Source organism: Convolutriloba macropyga, chromosome 10, assembly GCF_964194025.1.
Source record: "Convolutriloba macropyga chromosome 10, txConMacr16.3, whole genome shotgun sequence".
Lineage (NCBI taxonomy): Eukaryota > Metazoa > Xenacoelomorpha > Acoela > Convolutidae > Convolutriloba > Convolutriloba macropyga.
This window is the reverse complement of record NC_134477.1, coordinates 43,142,814-43,159,081: the sequence shown is the minus strand read 5'-3', so window position 1 is coordinate 43,159,081 and position 16,268 is coordinate 43,142,814. Positions and strand designations below refer to the sequence as shown.

At 33.9% G+C, this 16,268-nt stretch overlaps 1 protein-coding gene across 1 annotated transcript in view; it reads right to left on the bottom strand.

Moving 5' to 3' along the window:
- The window catches only part of LOC142348034 (uncharacterized), a 108,985-nt gene that overhangs the window by 49,949 nt on the left and 42,768 nt on the right, over positions 1-16,268 (bottom strand). The window contains exon 7 of the mRNA XM_075399201.1: positions 6,094-6,581. Coding sequence (XP_075255316.1) covers positions 6,094-6,581 — 488 coding nt within the window. The remainder of the gene's footprint in view (positions 1-6,093; positions 6,582-16,268) is intronic.

Here is a 16,268-nt window from a genome sequence, read left to right as displayed (position 1 = left end):
ACTAAAAGACTTTTTTTTACAAATGAACAACTTGAAGCAATAAATTAAATAGAGCAATTTTGAGCGCGATTTTGATCTTAATTTTAAAAAACTACTGCAACATATTGAATAGTCAATTCGATGTTTTCCAGTCATATTTAAATCACTTACAGATTTTTCGCACGGGTCATGATTTCCTTTTTCAGCGTAACTTTTCCCAGAAATTTGTTTCGGGAAGTTTTCCACTTTTTTATGGTCTCTGGTTTTCTTATATCAGACGAAATAAAAAAAGTGCCTGTACTGCTTCTGTTGAATGTACAGGTTTTCATTTATTGAAAAAAAATACGAATTTTCATTGAGTGTCTCCCTAATATTGTGTTTTTTCAGAAATTTAGGACAAAGTTGTTCTTCCCCTTTACAACAAGGTTTAGATCAATTTTTTTGAATATAAAAGAATTATATAAAATAAAAACTTCTCCTTTGACTGATTGTATCAATCAATTGACAAAATCAATCAAACAAAAAATTGATTGTTAAAAACAGTTGGTAAAAACAGTTTCTGTCTGTTTCTGCTTTAACATTTTTGTCTGTTTCTGCTTTAAAGTTGTTAATTTGAAACTAAAGATTAGTTTCTCGGAACAATTTTTTCCTTTTTATTAATGATTAGTCTCATGCTGGTAAAATTTCTTCCTCTGAACTCAATCGAACAAGCGATTTAAAATTTTTATGAATTGTTTTGTCTTTTTTAAAAATAAAATTTCACCTCTGTAATCCTTGTTACAGCCTTCGCCTTTTTCTACTCGATTAGTCATATTTTTGGCAAATTAAAAATTTACGAATTTGATGTTACGCATAAGTTTCAAATCTATTTTTGCAGATGTTCTCAGGAAGGTTTTGTTGGAAGTTTAAATAAAAACCAAGTTTGACTTGTAGTTTTAAACTCTCGTTAAAGAAATATCAAAGTTTCTTGTCAAACCAATTAACCGAAATCACACAGAAACTGAAGCTACTTCGACAGCGTAAATTGTGAGTTAATCTTAATTATCTGACTCATTATTATAAGATGAAGTATGAAAAATTAATTATGTTTTTCGTGTTTTCCATGAGTAAATAATTTTTCAGCTGCTCTGGTGATCAAATCAGTTTTACATTCGGATGCGTATCAGCCTCAAGCATATTTTTTCTTTCTACAGGACATCGTTATCAGGTTTGACGTAAATTTTAGCAGATAGTATGAAAAACTGCTTTCTGATAAACTGTTATTGGGTTATTCATTTAAAATGAAAACAAGCATATGACACTTGTGCAATTTTGCGTTGATTAAAAGTGATAATCAATTGTATGCCAACTGCAGATTCCAAAAATGAAATAATTTAATTAACAAAAACGATAACAGAACATAGTTGGAAAAAGGCAATTCGATTCCCCGGACTCTTTTTGTTCAAATTATATATTTTGACTTCTTTTTCTCAGTAATCAAGATATGCAAATTACATTGGTTCTGCCAGCTGAATTTCAGTTGATTCTTAAATTAAGCACGGGTCATGATTCTCTTTTTCGGCGTAAGTTTACTCCAAAAGTTGGTTTGGGAAGTCTTTTTCCATTTTTTTGTGATCTCTGTTTTTCGTATAATAGATGAAAAAAATCGGCTGTACTGCTTTTTTTGAAGGTACAGTTTTTGAACTACTTAGAAAAAAAATCAAATTCAATTTAGTTTCTCCCTAATATGAGTTTCTTCAAAATTTTAGGGTGAGTTGTTCTTCTACTAAAAGGTTTAGATATGATTTTTTCGAAGATGAAAAGAATATATTAAAAAAATGTCTCCTTTGACTGATTGCATCAATCAATTGAGAAAGACAAATTCCGACTTCAATGTTTTCGGAAAAAACTTAATACTAATTCTCAAAATGTAGCAAATTTTTTAATGAATTTTCGAAAAAATTATTCACTGATATTCTTAACTGAATCATCTGAACTTGTTTAGATTTCCAATTAATTTGGATGGAAGTGATATTTCCCTTAATACCTGGATTTTTAGTAGAGAAAGTATGGACAGCCTCTAGAAAAAAGTTTTCTGATTTTACCCAATGAAATCTTTTAATTCCTATTTTTCTAATTTGAAAATAATAACAATATTGTTACGTCTCTGGTACTGGTTATCAAAACTGCTATCTAATCAGAGGCCACAGTTTTAGCAAGTGTTAGTTCCTTTATACGTTTAGTCAAGCCAACATAATACGAATTCTATGTTGAAACATTTAATCTTCTCGTTTTCTTTTTGTCGTTTATAAAATATTACCCACAATTGTCTGTTGTTTTGTGTATCAAGTCTTTCAGTTCTACTCACAATTTTCTTTTGTCCAATATCACTCTGTAGATAACTTCTGATAAAGTTCAAAACATTAACACAAAGATGTTAACATTGAAGTAATTTTTTTAAAGAATTTCTCTAAAAATATTGTTTCTTTTTCATCGCTTTGGATGACTCTCCTTACAGATGCTTCTTTCTGTTTTTGCTATATCAGAACATGATATATTCATATATTCATATCTTCAAACAATTTATTGCTTAAGTACGAGATGGAAGACGGAACAAGAGAAAAAAAGAAAATGTCACAGTTCAATTTGATCAATTTTTGTTTTTGTTTTTTTAATCTTCTCTATTATAAATTTTTATTGATTTTATTTTTGAATCTTCTGTTTTTCTATTGAGATATTTGGTTTTGGTTTTTATTTTCTTCTGAGGTGTTTACACTTGAATACTTTTCTTTGAGTCAAATATTGATTTGATTATGCACCCCGCTCATGATATCTTTCGATGTCAGACCTTCAGTGTGACTATAGAACCCAGGTCAAAAGTGGCACCAGAAATTCCCCTATTTATAAGAAATGTGAGAGGTTAATTTGTCTAAGGGGGATAAGGTGATGTAGGAGTTGGTCAGTAAATTGAAAGGGGTTTGAAAAATGTAAGGAATGACTTCTGAGTTACCCCTGATCATAATCCTGATGTCGGAGAGAACTGTTTTGGGCCTCAAGTGTAGGACTTGAGTATTTTCTCCTAAACATATATTGATGAAATAAAGGGGTGCTATGAAATGACTGAGTAATTACCCCTAAACAAACCCTGATGTAAGAGAGGGCTGCAATGGACTTTGAGGCATTGAAATTACTCTTCCCTGACTCAAATACTGATATACTGGTATTGGAGTGATTGGTGATGGGCCAAGAAGTGTATAAAATAAGACTAGGTAGGTTAGTTTTTGAATTACGCATATGCTCTTACATCTTAAATAAAGTCGTTCAGTGTTAGTTTTTTTGTCCTTTTTAATCAAATGCTCTCTGTTCTGTTGTTTCTCTAAATTTTATTATTATGCGGCAATTGATTTGTAGTTGCAGTGTTCCAACTAAGTACTTAATTAAGTTTTTATCCAATTAATCTGCTCAATTGTTTGTCTCGTTTGTCTCAAGTCATCAATTTTTCTTAACTTTTGTTTGCTTCTATAGTTTTTCTTTAGTTTAAATGCCAACAAAGTTCTGTGTAAACCTGCAGATGTACTGTTATATGGCTATTAGAAAAAAAACTATGGTAGGGGATTATTGGAGGCGTCTATTTTACTTATTAACGAAACTTGCTCTTCTCATGTTTTTTTTGGTTGCCAATATTTTTGTATTTCAGCAGTTTTTGGTTGAACGGGTGTAGCGAAGACTCAAAGTATTTGTCAGAACTGTTTTTACTCAATTTTTTTTCTTCTACATTGAAAAATATAGTTTTAATGAAATCGTTAGATGTTAGTTTTTGCCATTTTTGCCTATCGAACTCTTAACATCTGTAAATGGATGATGAAATAGTGTCGGTTATAACGTTGCGGTAATTTCGACTTAGCGTATTCCAGATTTTTGCTTAAACTTGTTGATCTTATTGACACCAATGAGAAAACGTCCTAACTTGGAGTTCTTCTGATTTTTTATTGGTTCATTAAGCATCGTACAGTTTTTGCTATGGTTTTCCAATGTTACCTCAGAAGCGTGTTTCGGCAGTCTCATAAAAACTCGCTGTTAGTTTTTTTTGAAGCTGTTATTTTGCATTCACTCAGATATCCAGTTCAAAGATCTTCCATTTTCACATCTATAGATTGTATTATGGATTTTTTTCTCACATGGTTTATACGCCGGACGTGGCTGGTACGCTTGAATGATGTTGCGTCAACTCAAAATTTTTGTTGCTGTTTTCCACAATATAACCAAAGAGTAGATAAAAGAGTTTCTCTTGTGGAAATTTGTTGATCTAAATAGAATTTAAGAAAGGATTTTTTCCAAAGCTTTGCACAGAAACAGATTGATTAACGATTTTTTTCCACTCCTTGTCCTTTTGTTATCTTGAAATTAAATACACCTTTTCACGCACCAAGCGTTCAATTTTGAGTTTTTTCTAACTATCTGTGAGAATATGATATATTCATATATTCAAATCTTCAAATATTTTATTGCTTAAGTACGAGGTGGAAGACGGAACAAGACAAAAATAATAAGAAAATGTCACAGTTCACTTTGACCAATTTTGTTTTTGTTTTTTCAATCTTTACTGTTATAAGTTTTTGTTGTTTTTATTTTTCAATCTTCTATTAACATTTTCTATTGAGATATTAGGTTTTAGTTATTATTTTCTTCAAATGTGTGTACTTTGGAATACTTTTCTTTGAGTCGAATATTGATTTGATTATGCACCCCGCTTATGATATGTTTCGAAGTCAGACCATCAGTGTGACTATAGAACCCAGGTCAAAAGTGGCACCAGATTCTCCCTTTTTTATAAGAAGTGTGAGAGGTTAATTTGTCTAAGGGGGATAAGGTGATGTAGGAGTTGGTCAGTAAATTGAAAGGGGTTTGAAAGATGTAAGGAAGGACTTCTGAGTTACCCCTGACCAAAATCCTGATGTCAGAGAGGGCTGCAATGGACCTCTGAGGCATTGGAATTAATCTTCCCTGACTGAAATACTGATCTAGTGGTTTTACAGTGAATGATAATGGGCTAAGAATGGTAAAAAAATATAAAGACAAGGTAGGTTAATTTTTCAATTACCTCTAAACTCTTGGATAAACTTACTCCCTTGGCAGCCCAAAGAATGTACGTGTTTTGAGCTGCATTTTCCTAAAATTCTTCCGCTTGTAGCCTACTCTTACATGTTTTTTGGCGAAAAATTAAACTTGGGAAGCCAGTAATCGTGCGAACCCTAACACCAACCCTAACTTAACACAACAGCACTCCTCTAACTAGCCCTATTGCAGCTGTTAAACAAACTACTGGTGGTAGAAAAACAGTCTGCTCTTACAATAAGTGTGAACTGAAAAAAAATCAAAATGACTAATGACAAAACTAAATTCAACGCGAAAGAAGAAATTGTTGTTTACATTCAATATACACTCATGGAGAAACATGCTGCATACCTGTTAGCACTCTAAATAACAATATCATTCTAGGTCCTTCGATACCAAATTCTTACATATTGAAAACAATGTAGTTAAATTTCTTTATCTGACTAAGAGACCAGCTGAAAAGTTCAATACATCAATTCATTTTGGACTTGTTTCATTTCATTACTTCGCGCCAACCAAACGTTGATTGCATTTGCCGCAAATATCTCATATGCATTAAAGCATTTTCTGGATTGAAGCCTTTGGATGGATACGACCCTGCGCCATGGAGTAGTTTAACAGTATACATGAAATGTTTGGTCATTCGTCTGCCTTCTGCTGATCTGCAATAGTTGTACAAGAAATCCCAGGAATGTTTTTTCAAGCGTATCAAATAAGAGTTACGAAAAGACCCACAGTTAAGAGAAGAAAAGAAATGATTACCTTGTTTGATTTAACAGGGGCCAACTTTCAATTTTATTTATAATTTTTCGAAGTAACGTAATAAATTTTGTACCGCTATGTTTGACAGAGAGTTCAAAACTCACTAAGTGATGTTTTGGCGGGCTAAAATTATGAAATTAAAGTTGTCGGTTAAAGATTGAGAATAAATTGATCCCTGACTAAGTTGTCAGCTGCATTTTAAACGGATGCTTCGGCGCAGTAAGTGATTGTCAAAAATTAGTAAGGAGGGATTGTGTTTTTGTGAAGCGACTTTTTGTGTATAGTGAGATTGTTTGACTGAGTAAACGATTGATTGCAAATTTCACACTGATATGGTTTCTCTCCTGTATGTGTCCTCGTGTGTTTTGTCAGATCTCCTGAATTACTGAATCGCATATTGCACACTTTGCATTGATATGGTTTCTCTCCTGTATGTGTCCTCATGTGCATTGTCAGACTTCCTGATTGAGTGAATCTAGCTGTGCACACATTGCACACATAAGGCTTCTCTCCTCTGTGCATTCTCAAGTGGCACTGGAGGTTAATTTTCTGACTAAATTGTCTGTTACATATCTCACACGCAAACGGTTTCTCTCCACTGTGGATACGCATATGCACATTTAGATGCCCTTTGCTCCCAAATGTCTTTCCGCATATGTCACACTCTTTACTACTTGTACTATTCCCTCCTCCACGGCTCCCACTACCTCGCACACTGTCTGATCCTTTCTCTTCAACTGTCGATTCTAAAAACGAAGATGACTTTTATTTCCACTATTTTCATTCTAACGAATTATTACACTATATATGGTTCAACATACTCAATTAGCTGTTTTACAAAATTACCACTTCAAAACTGCAAACCGCAGTTTCACATTTTGAAAGTTGTGTAGTTTCTTAGAAACCTCAAATTTAGACAGTTATTACACAGCAATTTACGGTACAGGCAATCTAAGTCAATCGTAGCTTCAAACATCTAGAGGAAAAACCGAGTGACTGGAAATATATTTATTCTAAGTTCATCGTAAGATTTGGCTAACCGATGGCAAGAAAGATCAATCAATAAACTTCAGGTCTTAATAGGCTGAGTTTATATCTCAATGTGTGAAAATTTTGCAACCCATTGTTTAAAAATACACGTCTAATACTTCAGCGCTAAAAGGATCACAGCTCAGCCAGTAATGGCGTCATTTTCCGCCACAATGTTTTATGTTTAATGAAGTGTCTATGTTTATATGCCAAAATTAGATTTCAGCACGCGTCATCAGTGATCGATAGGATTATATTAACTACAATAAAAAACATGAAACTTAATGAATAATAAATTGCAAAAGTTGGCGGCAATATGAGAAATGCCGCGACATGTTTCCACAATTGCCCTTTGTAAATGTCAAAAATTATCACCTACACTTGAAAAGGTAATTGCAAAAGATCAGAACAACAAGATAACGTTTATAACGTTGGTGTTCATGATACTCATCGTGAAAATGATTGGGATAAGAGAATTGACACGTTTTCAGTAGCGCCACTCAAATACGCGTGAAGAACGGCGGCATCTCTTTCTTTCCTCATCTCATGTTAACAGTGAAGCTAGTTTATTGGCTAGTAAATCATGCCTCGAGGATTTTGATGTGCTGCTCTATGTTCACGGTTCCTATCATTATCATTATTCAAAGAATGTTGCATCGGAAAAAAGCTGGTGGTGGTGGGGGTAGTTTAATAGAAATCACTGAAGCTATGATAACTGTTGGCGAGACCATTATGAAGTCACATAACTTAACGTGACCACTTTTAAAACGCTGAGCTTCAGATAATCGAAAATGGGATGGCGATAACAAAAGTTGCATCACCTACCGGTGAAATAACACGTTAGTGCGCCAAATCCAGACTTCAGCAAGATAGCATTTCAGTACTGAAACATCGTATACCAATATTATATTGTCGACTCAGTAATGCAACAGTTCATCCAAAGCGTACATTTTCCCTCAGGATCTGCAGTGCTTCATCAGATATAACTTTTTTGTCCGAAAATAGGCTGGGCATCTCTATTTTTATATATCATATTGTGCATTAAAAAAAATTGCGATAAAATTGAATTGTTCGAAAACCAATTCGAAATACCAAACGGTTGTTTTAACCCTCTGGAAGGTATTCAACAATTCTGCTTCGTCTCGGAGTTCGATATCTTTTCGACGTTAAATTAAACTCGTGTTAATAATAACCCGACACTGCAACTAATTGCTGTATATGTAATCATTGCGATACTTTTAGAGCCTCTACAGCTAAAACGGCAAAAACAGCAAGGACCTTAAATTTGTTTTCAGGGGAATTGGTTATTTTTTCTGAGAAACAGTTTTTAAGATAAAAAGATTGAAAAAAAGCATTAGTTTCGAAACAATTAATGAGTAGTAATATACAAGTGCTATCGAGCCACCTAATAAAGCATTTTCTCAAAAACACCATTTTGAAGCCAATTTTAAGAAAAAAATAAAGAAGGAAACTGTCTTATTTTTTTCTTTAAATTGGCCCAAAAAACCACTTCTAAAACTTTTTTCCGTAGGTAGCTATAAGCACTTTTTTATCACTACTCTACACTTAACAACAAAAATACTGTTCTAACAGTAAAAAAAAATTAAACAATAAATTAACAACTAAATTATCATTTACATTAAACTTCTAGTTAATACATGACATCAGTAATATAAACTTGATATCACCATCAAAGATAAATAAAAGTAAAGTACTTCATTCTGCCAGGTGTAAAGTAAAACTTAACACATCACCATTAAAATCAAATGGTCTACCGTGTTCATCTCCAACTCCAAGTCAAGTTCAATATATTCTTTTCTATTTTTTTGTAACATTTTGATATATAACATTTGTTCGAATATTAACTAGCATATAACCAGGTGGTTCAGTTAGATTAAATGTGTATAATATATCCGAGTTATAACTATAATCTTTCATACCAGATATAAAAATACAGTTAATATTAATTGTAATAAAACCCCTTATATCAAAAATGATACTGGCTGTATATATAACGAAAAGATGTACCTGTTTTTTAAATACTAGTAATAATGCTACCGAATTATCTGTATCAAAACTAAGAACACGTTGTATTACATGCATATTATATTTCATTGCATTCTTATCTGCTTCTATTGTAACATTACCATATGTTTCTTTTTTTATGATATCTGCTATTTCAGACATATCATAAGAGCCATGTGTTATATAAGTAATCCTTGCTGGTGGTAAATTGTTACTATTACTGTTATAGTTACATATATTTTGTTATTGTTAGTGCTAGTGTTATTATCATTAAATAGTGCCTATATAAATTGATTGTTCTTTTCGGTTATATTCGTTTTTTCAATTCTTTGGATGCTTTTCGCTTCTTATACTACAGATATCCCTCGTCGAAAACAATGAATACTTGTGCCCGTTTCAATTGAGAGCTCAATTAGTCAACTTTTTCAAAGCATCGATAATTTTTTCAATCCTAATGTATTCAAAGAATTCTTTCCTCTCTTTCCAATACTAATCCGTATTAACAAAAAATGAATCAATAGTTTTTAGGTATTTATATCAGCTTGGTTCTGATCTGAAGAAAATTACAAAATTGTTGCTTTTTGTCAGCTTCATGGTTTCCTCATTTTTTTAGTGTTTTTTCTTCACTACTGCCATACTTTTGCATTTGGTTCTCAAATGCGTTTGCAAGTTCTCAAGTAAATCCGAAGTCTTTTTTTTATTGAGATAAGCTGAAAAATTTGTGAAAATGAGGAGGTTTTTAGCAATCTTCCTCATTGCTCTCGTTCAGGTTCACATGCTAAACTTCCAGCAATATTGCGTTTTTGCTAAACTCTTTTTTTTGTAAATCTTCATCCACATTTATTATTTCAGGAAACAATTCCTGAACAGACACCAATCAGTTCGCGAGGCTGATGCCAGAAGCACTCGCGGGTATTCTCTTACAACATGCAAGAATTTCAAGTATTTTTGAACTGTTGATCACTGATGCTCAAATTTTTCAAATATGTTTTCCAGCCCGTTGTATTCAATTCTCGCTTCATATACCAAAGATTCCCCTTGTCGAATACAATGAATTTTATTGCCATGCTTCAATTGCGAACTCATTTCGTCCACTTTTTCAAAATATCGATAATTGTTTTCAATCCGAAAGTCTTCAAAGAATTCTTTCCCCTCCTCCCAGTATTAATCCGTATTAAAATTGATTGAATCAATAGTTTTCATGTATTCATGCCAACTTAGTTCTGATTTGAAGACGAAGACAATTAAAAAAATTGTTGCTTTATTGTAAGCTTCATGGTTTCCTCATATCCTTTTCAGAGTTTTTTCATCACTTATGTTGTGCCTCTGTATTTGGTTGAGCAGATATGTGATCGCCTTCTCAAATGTTTGTTTTTTTTTCAAGGGGTGTATCAATCTGTTCGAATGCAGTTCTCAAAACTGTTGTGTTGGTTTCATAAAACGTTTTCAATTTTTCAAATCAATCCGAAGTTATCTTTTTGTTTGAGATAATTTGACAAATTTGTGAAAAAAAGAGATCTTTAGTGCGGTAATTAAACACTAGCAAAGTGTTGCAATAAATGAGGTGCCTTGCACTCTTACACAAAAATTCAGTTGCATAACAAACCGAGAATGACTAGTCGAGATTATGTAATCCTCGTTAAACAATCAGTAACCTTGGTTAAATACCACACGAGAGCGTATCACCCCGTTGACTTTTCCACTTTGTCTAGAGGATGTATATGTAACCTTCAAAATAGGAAAACTGCAACTACAAATCGAATTTATTTCAATAACAACAGAACTTAGATTTTCACTGTCATTTGCACTTTAATAACTTAAATTTTGATTTCAAAACGAAATTTAAGAAAAACTGCAAACTAATTAAAACGTTTTAAAAAAATGAAGTAACATCTCGGGTGACCCTAGGGGTATCAAATAACTGACTTCCCACAAAGTATCCATATTTTAAAGGTCCATATTTTAAGCGTTCAATAGTTTCTTTCGCTCATAAAGCTCGATAAATTCGGAACGTGAAGATAATTTTCAAAAAATTTGAAAGTTTCAATTTTACCAAAAAATTGCCAAAACTTGTGTTAGTAAGATATTAGTAACCAATCCATTACCTCTAGCTACATAGAAGTAACTTATTATCAAACCTTAGAGGAGGTTCCTGGGCCAATGGTGCCGCAAAAATTTCAGCTAAATTTCTGCCGCCAGCTAAATTTCTTAACATTATTAATTGAAAATCTTTTCATTACCAGTAGAAACTGCGCAATAACCTATTATCTAACCCTAGAGGAGGATTCTTGGCCCTTCAGGCTGGAGAAGCCAACAGAACTTTCGAAAAATTTGAAAAGAAATGGAAATTTGAACAAAATTTTGCTAAATGCGTGATATTAATATCCTCAGAACCATTTTGTGGTCTTCAGGGACCATCTATTCTCCCTATTTCAAGACTTAAATAGTTTCAATGGCTCATAAAACTTGATAAAATTGAAACATGATAATAAAAATAGAAAATTTGAAAAAATAAACAATTCTAATTTTTATCAAAAAATTGCAGAAACTCGTGTTATTAAGACATTGATAGCTAATCCATTACCTCTACCTACTGTGCAGTATCTTATCATCGAACCCTCGAGGAAATTTTTGGAAAGGAAGAAAGACTAGCTGTTAAAAAATTTTCAAAAAAGCTCGCAAAAAGATGCAAGTTCCATTTTGAAAAGCTGCTAAAATTTGTGATATTATAAATTTAAAACTTTTTCTGTGCCCTCCGAAACTGTATAGTAACCCATTATCAAAACCCAGGGGAGTGTTCTTGGCCTTTGAGGCTGTAGAAGTCTAAAAATGATCATTTTTCGAAAAAATCGGTAAAAATTACAAGTTCTATAAAAAATTTGCTGGCATTCGTGATATTAAAATATTGAAATCCATTCCATGGCCCTAGCAATCATGCAGTAACATATCATCAAACCCTCAAGGAAGTTGCGTTGCCACTGAGGCTAAAAAACAACAAAAGAAGATGATTGTTTTTGCAACAGTTGAAAAAGTAGCAAGTTTTATCGAAAATCGTGATAAGAAAATGTTGAAATCTAATTCATTTTACTATCAACCCCTTGAGGAGACTTGGCCCCTGAGGCTGGAGAAACGTAAAGAAGGCAAAAATTTTTAAAAGACTTGAAAAAAATGCAAATTTTATCAACAAATAGCTAAATTGCGTGAAGTTAAAATGTTGAAAACAATTCCGTTACCACTAGAAGCTTTGCAGTAACCTATTATCAAACCCAGGAGAAGGTTCCTTGACAATTAGGGCTAAAAAACTCAAAAATGTTCATTGAAACTTGAAAAAATTAGTACAAACTTGCGTGTTTATATTTTCAGCTCAAAAACGTATAGCTCTCAAAACGGTCATAAAAAGTAATTATTTCGTGCAGAAGACCTTTGTCAGTGTTAATATAAAAGTTTTAGACTGGTTTACCAAAAACTTTTGAAAAATGACGGCAAAACGCGAAAAGTTTGCACCATTTTGGGCTCGAAAACTCCGCAAAATGACTTCTTAACCTTGGGTGGCTTTCCCAGTAGCTTCACCGTTCTAAGCAATTGAAGGTCTACTAAACGCGGCCAAGGGCCTCTAATGACACTTGGTGCCCGCTGAGCTTGACCTGTTTATCCGTCTGAAAACTCAAGGTCATGAAAAAAGGTGTGAAAAAATCTTACAAAAATAACATTAAACACAGCACCAATACAATCCAATTCTTCTTGGATTGTAAAAAAGGCAGAGCACTAATACAATCCAATTATTGGATTGTAAAAAGGAGAGAGCCTAAATAATAGTCGTTGAGAGGCTGACGGTGGCTATTAATGATGTTATAATTATAAAAAAAATCACAAATGCATCAACTTATTCTGCTTATAAGATTGCGCGTATGAAAACAGACTATGAGAGCGAGCCAATTTCTGATCACAACTGATTTTCAACGAGACAAAGTCTGATCATAATTAATTTCAAACCAGCCAAACAGTGGTCATAAGCAGAACCAAATGAGGACTTGAGAAAACAGTTCTCGAAATAGTTTCATCCCCTGTGTATAAAAGTTGTTCATTAGGCTACTTATTACTTTTTAGGAGATATTAGGAGCTCCATGGGAATTTTGTATTACTTCAATGTACTTTACAACGTTTATTTATTCGTTTTTCTTGTAAAATGTAAGACTTTAGTAGTGTTTAAGAGCAAAATTTGGCCGCAACTATTTTCATAGAGGCAAAAACGGAATCGTTAAAATGACCGAGCCAAAGACAAGGATTCAATTTCGGACAAGCCGAAAGCACACAAAAGAAATTAACGAGAAAAAATCTGACCGAACGTAAATTTCAACGAGGCCAGGCATGCGCGAAGCAATTTGAAACGAGTGAAAGTCCGCGACAACAGGACTTAAGGGTTTTGATGGGTCTGATTATACAACATTTGGATCATTAGCATTCGCGAAGCAAAAGCCCTCGACCTGGGACAGATTGGCGCCATTTGCCAGCTTCCCTGCCTTTTGAAACTTTTTGATCTTTAGTCGCCTTTAATGAATTTTTTTTGAACGACAGTAGTAAGTAAATACTGTCTATAGAGAGAGGGGTTATCCTACGATACTTGAACATGGGATAATAGGGGTTTATCATAGACGGAGAGGGATTAACATTCATTCTTTTCCAGATGTGATTAAGAAAGACTACTTTCATGACCAAGTCGGCAATCTTATTTTCGGCCAAACAGAGGTGGTTCTAAATTCAATTTTGTTCCAATAAGAGCTGCAAATGAACTATTTATTGAAACGTATTTTAGCACTCATAGACAGAAATTTTGCACGGTTAGGAATTCAAAAGGCGCAGTTTAATCAGTTAGGCACAAAATTATTGTCTACGCGCAAACTTAAACGCTGTTTCTTCATAATCGCTTCTACTTTCACTGCACTCATCAATTTCATAATTAATGAATGGGTTTGGAGAGGAAGAGCTGGACCTAGCGATAGCATCAGAATCTACAAAAACATCGCTATCAAAATCCTTCTAGTTAATAATACTTGTCATTGCAAATCTCGGCTCAGGTGTTTCCCATTCTTCCGAGCTTTCAATGATTGTCGCATCCGGCACAACAAAATTTTTATTATGATCCGAGTTTGGACTTGACTCTAGGAGAAGATGAGCGTAATTTTTATTATCCGTAGTCCCGCTCTACTTCATCGCTATCCCAAGAAAAATTTGAGACGCGGCAGTGATCAATATCATAATGATCGAACTGTAGCGCTTTTATTCCCTCATTCAAAAAGTAGTGTTTATTATCAAAAACTGGGAGACATGTTTTAATCGTTGAAACCGTTTGTAAGTCATGCTTTCTCGAAAAAATCCTTTTTTTCAGCGCGCAGTCTACTACCAGACACAAGTGTATTATTGTAGTCTGCATGTCAAAACAAATTTTGGGCTCTGGTTGTTCATTTGGCGAACTTATTTCGGTTACCTATAAAATGAAGAAAGCAATCAACTCCTGACAATCATACAACGTTAGTTGAACCTTTGCTATTTTTTTCTGAATTTTAAACGTGAAATACTCACTAGCGCAAGTAATGATATATAAGTTTGGCTTCAGGCATATAAACTATTGTATATAATCCCCAGCAAATATGTTTTCACATTTTATGACGACGCGCTTATTTTGTTGGCTGTTGTCTGTACAGTTCGTGATAGTTTGGGTAATTTGAGAAGTCAAGAAGATTGCTCGCCTTCAGTTGACGGTAGAGATCTTCACAATTGATTCGGTATAGCAAGCTATCAGTATCACTATGGAGTAATCGACAGCAAATGAAAGTCGTATTGTTCCGTAGTGAAATTGAAAAATATAGTATTTCGCTAGAGCAAATACTGTAGCCTGTACTCTGGTTGGTGTGTCCCAAAAGATCTTTCTTGGGCAGGAGAGAGCTGCCATGACACTTTGAGCTTATTAAACTTAAACTTGCTTACAACGGTTAGGGTTCATTTTGCGTCGCTCGTAAGCTCAATTTTCATCCGTCGACGCTTCGATTTGCAGTTTTTTTCGTAAACGGTATTGGTCATTAGTTTATAGAAACTCTTTTCAATTTTTTTCGAAGGCTTTTTTCTCTTCTCACTACTCGGGGTTATATATGGTGTTAACCAATTGCTTTGAGAAAACGGTAACACACGATGCACTTTCCTAACTACTAGTCAAAAGTTAACATAAAGTTTCAAAAACTGGTAATGCAGCACCTAATGTTCTTTGTCGAAAAAAGTCTGGAAGTGTTTTGGAACTTTGAGAAAGTAAATTATGGCTTTCTCAAATAAAATTGATAAGCTAAGCCAGTGATCCTCAACAAAATTTTCCAAGGTACAAGGGGCAACTTTTGATGTTAATTGTGTAGACTTGCTGATTATTGTAAGTCGACTTCCACAAATTAACCCACAGGGTTATCGTCAAGATATTTCAGCTTTTCAGCCAGTGCAATAACAGCATTTAGCGCAAAATCTGACCGAGGGAGTTCGTCATTCTGAATGAAAACATATTTGAAAGCGTTTAAAAGCTGATCGGTGGAGAAACTTAGCTATCTGTGGAAGTCACAAACACATGAGAGAAGAGGCAATCGATTTTCAGGTATGCATCGTGGTAGTCCCGTAAACTTTCACAACTCCATATTGTCTTTGCGTGGTCCACGTTTTCTTGAGTAATTGTTACTGCGTTTCCTTCTAAAGTGTCGCGCCAATCAGTGAAAGACTGTAAGGACTTTCTGCTGAGCTTTTCTTGACAACTAACATATGAATAGTGTAAAATTACTTAATTACTTTCTGCTTGAGAAGCTTCAAATCTGTTGACGATAGGTTAGCAAAGACAGCTGCAAGTATTCCACAACAATCTGTTGGCAAGATTTCAACCAAATTTTTGAGAGACGAATTCTTCATTTTGAATGAATTAATAAACCTGACATTTTTGTGCTTTTTGATCACTTTTCGCTCATCTAGAGTTGTGGTATCCACGAGTATTCCAAAGTCAGGGAATTGTTTTTTAATCAGTAGAGGGAATTAAACTTACAGTGGTTGTTAGCTCACAAGATTGCAGTGCCAAACAAATGTGATGCAGATCATAACTTTTTATATTATGACCCACCACAGGGGTAAAGTTGACGTTCATTCGTGCTCGATTTCACTTTTTCTCAAGCCAAGCCAAGAAATTGTCCGCTCTAGTGGCAGTGATCCAGATCAATTGACGACTGCTCGTCATAATTGTCAAAAGGCTCGTTACATATCCAACATCAGCTAGCTGCACGTTTCGGATGGCTACGATCACCTTTGAAGAAAGGAAAAAGCTCTTTTGCGTCTGTATATATCCTTGGCTAGCGTGTGTA